Raw genomic sequence first — 7,500 nt, 5'->3', positions numbered from 1 at the left:
CTTTTCCAACAATTTAGAGCTCTTTCTAACTGTAATCTGTCGTTACTCCAGCAGGCAATGTCATTTGCATACACTAGTATATCTCCATCCCCTTCTCCTTGATCTCCTATTCTCTTTTTATACTTTTTAATAATGCTATCCATGTATGCTATGAATAATAATGGGGACAGCACACTTCCTTTTTGTCACTCCTGTTGTTATATCAAACCATTCATCTTTCTCATAAGCAGTCCTAACAAGGCACGAACACGGCTTATATATACTTTCTATGGCTTTCTGCAGTTTACTTGTCATTTCATACTCCACCACTAAACATTTCCATAATTTGTTTCTTGAAACGGAGTCAAATGATTTTGCTAAGTCTATAGAAGCACAATACAATTTTTTCTTATACTCCCAGCATTTTTCCATGACCATTTTTAAAATAAAAATGGGGTCAGATGTACTTCTATCTTCTCTATATCCAAACTGTTCTTCTCCTAGCTTCAGCTCTATCACTGTTCTTTCTCTCTTTTCTAGGATTCTTTCATAAAGTTTAGCTACTCTCATCAATATATATATATATATATATATATAACGTATATATATATATATATATATATATACCGTATATATATATATATATACCGTAGATAGATATATATATATATATCTATATATATATATACATATATATATATATATATATATATATATATATATATATATATATATATATATATATACGGTATATATACGGTATATAACACGGGGAGGCAGGCAAAAGGACTAATTCTTTGCTTCGTCGCAGACCCACTCAAACTCAGAGACACACTGGCCTAATAAAGACCCCAGAAAACGCACTGTCTGTGCCATGATGTGCCAACTATGCTACGATGTCCCAATTGTGCCAAATGTATTAACAGTGCCAAGATGTGCCGACTGTGCCATGATGTGCCAATTGTGCTACGATCTGCCAACAGTGCCACGATGTGATAAATGTACCGTGAGGTACCAACAGTGCCATTATGTGCCAAGTGTACCACTAGGTGTTTTCCCCTCTCCTGATTCCGTGCCATAAGGCGTCCTTATCGTGTGCATCCCCCCTTCCCCTCTCCCCCGTCCCACGTGTAAACTTACATCCCCGTCGACACCCCCCCACCCCAACCCTTGGCTTAACTCGTCTCCCCGTCTCTCCTCCCCCGACATCGCCCTGCTGAACGACGGATCTCCGACCCACGTACGAGGAGGCAGGCTCGACTTAACCCTAGTGACTGCCACTCTCTCCTCCCGCGCGCGATGGGAGATCCACCCCGTTGTCACCAGTGATCACTTTGCCGTATGCACGTACATACGGGATGTGGCTCCGCTACCGGTGGTGCCACACATTCCGCGGTGGAACACACCAAAGCTCAACTGGCCTCTCTTCTCCAACGCCCTGGCGTCCTGGGCAACTGGGTACAACCCTTCGTCATGGGACGTCGACAGCTTGGAGGCGGACTTCTCAGCCGCCCTCCACGCTACCGCGGATGGGGTGATTCCGCTGCAGGGACAGCCCACCCGAAGACACAAGAATCACTGGTGCTACAACGAGGAAATGAGAGAGGCTAACCACAGTGTGTGCATGTTCCGCCGCGCCTTCCGACGGAACAGAACACATGTCACTCTTGCCAACTTACGAGAGGCAGTTCGCGAGACGCATGCCACGGCCACGCGTGTCAGGATCAACAGATTTCATGAGAGGTGTGAGGGCTTCAACACCCACACCTCCCTCTCAGAGCTCTGGAGAAAACTACATGTAGCCAATAACAAGTCTCACCCACGTCTAACCCATCATGCCCCAGTCGAGGAGGCGCAGCGGTTGGTAGAGGAATTCGCCTCTCGAACCAGCAGCGCCTTCCTGCCGCAGCGCCCCCAGGAGACGTAGCAACAGCTGCGGGAGGGAAGGATCTAACACGTCGGGGACATGATGGTCCAGCCAGACGAGAGTGACACAGAATTCACTCTCGAAGAGCTCACGGCCGCCCGCAGACCTGACAAGGAGACTGCTCCCGGTGAGGACCGTGTCACCTACTCCATGCTAGCGCACCTCGGACCAGCAGGGAACGAGGCCTTTGTCCGCGTAGTCAATGCATCCTGGAAGACTGGCAGACTGCCCAGACCCTTGAAGACGGCCACAATAGTGCCGATTCCCAAACCTAAGGAATCCGGTGCCTACGCCCCGTCACCTTGGTCAGTTGCATGGGGAAAACAGCAGATATAATGATACTCAACAGGTTGCCACCTTTCTCGCTGCGGTGAGCAGCGGGCCCTCCATCACGATATTCCTTGATCTGGAAAAGGCCTTCGAGTTAGCCAGTCCTCTGGCTATTCAAGACACTCTCGCCCGCAAGGGTGTGAGAGGCAGACTGCTCACCTGGATAGGCGACTACCTGTCACGTAGATCTGCGCGCGTGCGCTTCCAAGGTCACATGTCTGAGCCCAGGGCGTTGGAGAATGGTACACCACAGGGAGGGGTCCTCAGCCCGACTCTCTTCAACGTGCTGATCTCCAACGTACTGGAGCTCCCCCTCCCCCACGGGTGCAAAATCATCTCCTACGCAGATGATCTGGCACTCATCATCGCTGGGAAGCAGCTGTGCTACAACAGGGCACAGCGCTGATTAGACGCCGTTGCAACGGAATGCACCAGGATAGGACTCAAAATCTCCCCCACGGAAGTCCAAAGCCATGGCATTCGCCCTCAGGGAGGGGAAGGAACCCCTCTTCACTCGGGAATTCGTGCTGGATTGGGTCTCCAATCCCAGTACCCGGGCTTATGAATCGACAAGGGACTCACCTTCAACAGGGAAATATCCCACCTCAGGGACAGAAGGACAGTAAAGAGGACCATGTGCGGAAGGGCACTTGGTGCCACGCATCAAGTCTTACGCACGTACTACGTACAAGCTATGAGCTCTATCGTAGATTACGCTGCCCCGGCTCTCATTACTGTGGCCGCGGAAAAACTCCAGCTGCTTGGACCATCCCAGAACGATGCGGCTAGAGTCATCCTGGGAGTGCAACGGTGGTACAAAGTTCTCAACCTCCAGCGGGAAGCTTCACTTCCACCTTTCCAACTCGGAGCGGAATTTGTTGCCCGCGCACTCAACTCACCCGGCGAGACACGTCTAAGTCGGGCCATCTACGCCTCCCTAGAACATGTAGATACGCCGCTTCGTCCCAACACTTGGCCCTCTCAAGTGGCCAAGTTACTGGACTCCTTCCAACTACGTCAACATCTCCTAGAAAAAGGCATACCGACATCCCACCCGGACGACGAATGCCCACCGCCGTGGGCACCGGTGTAGACGTTTGAGGACACTCCCCCAAAACATGACTCCCGGAGTCTCCTGAACCTAGTTTGAAAACACTCCCCAGTTAAATGAAACTAGATTGACAACACTCCCCAGTTAACTGAAACTGGTTTCAAATGACTCCCCATCAGGTTGAAATGACTCCCATTATTGGATGCTTGATTTTTTTTTATTAAGGTTGCTCCCCCCATACAAAAAAACAAACAAACTACTAATTACACTATACATGATTACCTTTTTTCTTGAATTACAATGACCTATTTATTATGACCTATTTATTACTTATTACAAATTACACTACACACGGATAACTACATTGAAATGGTTGCCTGCGTTATTCTCAAGGTACACTGAATCCTTTAGGATTCTACTACCTTTCGGCCTATGTATATGCCATGTGTGAATAGATCCAAACTTTGCCCAAACACATACATTTACTTGAAACATGTTGGCTGCTGCAATAATCTCTGTAGTTATTCCCCAAACTTTATCCTCACGCATTGAATCAACTTGGATGTTTTCACTGGTGGAAAGGAAATCACATCTCAAGCTTCTGACAACAGGATGTTGGTCCTCTTTTCCAGTGATACGGAATGTCATGGAACGAAAAAAAAAAAAATCCATCACCTTTAATTACTTTGACAGCAAGGGGTTCACTTGTGTTTTTGAAAGTCTTATTTATTTTTCCAGAGGGACCAGATTTTTTCTTAAATATCAGACGTCCACCAGAGTTGTTGCAGATTGCTCGCTGTGTTGCAACTGTTATTGGATTAAATTTGTAGATAATCTCCTGTTGCTGAACCCCTATGATCTGGACAATTGGAGATGGTGGCTCTGACAGAGAAGTTGGAGATGGTGGGTCTGATGAAGAAGTTGGTGGTAAAACTCCTGGAGCACGTTCGTAGAAGGGCTTCAGGTTGCATCCATTCACTTTATTTTTAAGGGGGATATTCGTGGATACATTAATAAGATAGTTCATTCCCTTTTCACAAACTTGAGCCACCTCATAGGGACCATCCCATGGATCAGTTTGTTTGCCTCCTTTTCTATCTGCTCTGCGTAGGTTGTAGCGCAGCACCTTGTCACCACTTCAACAGCTCCCTTTGTTCTTAAAGGGCGAGCCACTATCCACTTAGAAAAATAACAAACAGCCATCACAATGGCGACATGACCATTGGAGGACCTGAGAAAAATCACCATTGTAAATCATACACAGTGATATCTATCAGTTTATGCAAGTTCCTTCTTCTTCTTCTTATTATTATTATTATTAATATTATTATTATTATTATTATTACTATTATGATGATGATGCTAAAATAGAATATTACATTTATATGTTTTTAGAAAACCAAACTCACTTTGTTAAGGAACATAGGTCTATTCCAATTTGGTGCATAATTTGAGGCTTAATTGGGATACTGTGCAGTTTCGAATCAACTTTCTTGAATACTGTGCTGGATTTTTGGCACCGCAAGCAAGTTTTGATAGTTTCATTTACGTCAGATACAACTTTACGCCACCAATATCTTTGCATTATACGATCGACGACTTTTTCTCTACCCACGTGTCCTCCCAAGGCAACAGATTCGTCGCTGTAACCAGATCCTCGGTGACTAGCCAGTACAATGTCAAGCTGGTATTGGCGATCCTTAATCACCCGAAGGAAGCGAACTTCTGCAATCACAAAAATAAACAATCACAGTCGCGCAATACTATATCTTTCCTGTTCGGTTTATGAACATACTTCAGACAGTCGTCTTGGATTGTGAATGTCTGACACTTCCTTCGAAAATTAGCTTTTTTTCCCCTGTTGTTTCCAACATGCACGGGATAATTTTTTGACCGCAGAAACTCTTCCACCTCGTCCATTTCAGTATTAAAGTCCATTACAACAATAACGAATGTGTAGTCATTTCAAACTAGGTTCATTCGAATGGGGAGTCATCTCAATTTAGGTTCATTCGAATGTGGAGTCATTTCAAACGGGTGGGGAGTCATCTGAAACTAGTTTCAAGTGACGGGGAGTCGTCTGAACCTAGGTTGATCTGACTGGGGGAGTCTTTTGAAACTGGGAGTCACTTGAACCGGCTACACCGGCAGAAGAGTCAGCGACTCTGCGTCCTCTCTCCAAGCCTAGGCTGTAGTGATGCAGGGGGTCCTAGAACACGCCATCATATCCCACTCCAATTCCGTGGTTATCCACACCGACTCTCTAAAACTGATGAGCTGCTTGCAACACGCAAAGCCCGGAGACAATGTCCACCTACTCACCAATATCCTTGCGCTCCTGCACAAATTACACCGCAACGGACGGAGCGTCATTATCAACTGGGTGCCTCGCCACGTTGGTACCCATGGCAACGACCTCGCTGACGCCACAGCCACGGCTGCTCGCCAGCGCCTCAGGGTCGACGTCCAGGTCCCCCCCATCAGGAGCCAGCTCAAACTCCGAACCATAGCATTAGCATGCACGCAGTAGCACTTCCAACACAGTCTGGAGGCAGAGGTTTTCCAACGGTGGTACAAGAGGGTGACAGCATATGAACCCCTAGTACTCCCCGCTCCACTCCTAGACGGGTAGAAAAGCTGTTCTTCAGGCTGCGTCTCAAGGACCGTTGTTTCTAGCAATGAATCCCAGGTGCACCACGGAAGACCGCTGGTGCAACCACTGCCGTGCCGAAAATGCCGACCTCCTGCACTACCTAAGCGACTGCCCCGCCACCTCTTTCCTCAGACGGGGACCACCGGCCTCCCCTGAAGTTCTTGTGAGCTGCCTCTGCCGCCTTCAAAGCCCATATGAGCTCCATTAGCTATTAGAGTGGCTGCCGCCGCTCCAACAGCTGTAGCCTCTTTATTCCAATGCTCCCACCTTCCATGCTCCTCTGACAAGCTACACCATCCCACTTTCTCCCTGCAAGGTGTGTCTTTCATAAACACCCACCATACGGGCTCAAACAAAGCCCGTGGGAGTGATATTCCCCCCCCCCTCCCGAAAAAAAGTTTCTCCACCTCTCCCCTTCCCCTCAATAATTTTATTCTAGCTAATGGCAGATGATCTCATTCATATTTGGGGGAGTATCTGGGGCTGAAAATTGTCGTAAGTGCGATTTCCCCATGTCTAAAAACTTCATCAAGAGCCCTATTGTCTTCCAGCTGAGAAGGATGTTGTGTGTGTGTGTTACTATTATTACTGTTTAATCGTCATCAGCACTGTTTACTATTACTGTTATTATCATTAATGTTCACCTTTTTACTTGCTCATGTATGGACCAAACGGTCTTTATACTGTTTACTCTCCCACTGAATCTCCCTGGGGTTACATAAGAACCTCCCCTGTTCTCCTTCAGCGTCATCCTTCTTTCATCAGGAAGCTCCTCCCTTCTAACGAAGCTCCTCTTCTTCGTCCCTCTATAGGTACCTGTTACGCCGGCCAGCAGAACACGGAGACCCTCGTGAAGTTCGTGCTGGCGCCTCAGTTCCTGTACCTGGTCTCCGGGGCGACGCTGGTCCTCCTCGTCTTCGCCTGTCTCTGGAGGACCTGGCGGAGGCTCAAGACGCAGGGACAGAAGACGGACCGGATCGACGTCGCTGCTGCCCGCGTCGGGATCATGTCCGTTCTGTACATGGTCCCCGCCACCTGCCAGGTGGGTCATGTCCTGTAAACAGATGGTTCCTTAAGCCACCTGGAAAGTGGGTCTTTTGTAGATAGATTGTTCTAGGTTGGGCCTGATCGCTATAGCCACATGCCAGGTGGGTTATATCCTTTAGACAGATAGTACTAGGCTGGTTCTCAGCCCTATAGCCACCTGCTAAATGGGTGTTCTAGAGACAGATGGCTATAGACTGGTTATGAGCCCTGTAGTCACCTGCCAGGTGGGGTATATCCTTCAGACAGATGGTACTAGGCTGGTTCTGAGCCCTATAGCCACCTGCGAAGTGGGTTCTTTATAGACAGATGGGTCTAGAGTGGCTCTGAGCCCCATAGCTACCTGCCAGGTGGGATATATCCTTTAGACAGATGGTTGCAGGTTGGTTGTGGGGCCTATAACCACCTGCAAGGTGGGTCACGTGTAGACAGATGGTTCTAAACCATACAGGTGGTTAGCACATGTAGAACATAATGTTGACTCACATGGTGACATACTTGGTGTCTGTTCTGGGG

General features: G+C 47.8%; 1 protein-coding gene and 1 pseudogene across 1 annotated transcript in view; one reads left to right on the top strand and one right to left on the bottom strand.

Annotated features, from left to right (window-relative positions):
- LOC143019499 (frizzled-4-like) overlaps positions 1 to 7,500 on the top strand; it is a 139,712-nt gene that overhangs the window by 119,548 nt on the left and 12,664 nt on the right. Inside the window, exon 3 of the mRNA XM_076175145.1 lies at positions 6,753 to 6,982. Coding sequence (XP_076031260.1) covers positions 6,753 to 6,982 — 230 coding nt within the window. The remainder of the gene's footprint in view (positions 1 to 6,752; positions 6,983 to 7,500) is intronic.
- Positions 3,633 to 6,145, bottom strand: LOC143019481 (uncharacterized; annotated as a pseudogene).

This window comes from Oratosquilla oratoria, chromosome 37 (assembly GCF_046742065.1).
Source record: "Oratosquilla oratoria isolate Oo_2021 chromosome 37, ASM4674206v1, whole genome shotgun sequence".
Lineage (NCBI taxonomy): Eukaryota > Metazoa > Arthropoda > Malacostraca > Stomatopoda > Squillidae > Oratosquilla > Oratosquilla oratoria.
This window is presented reverse-complemented; position numbering and strand designations above follow the sequence as displayed.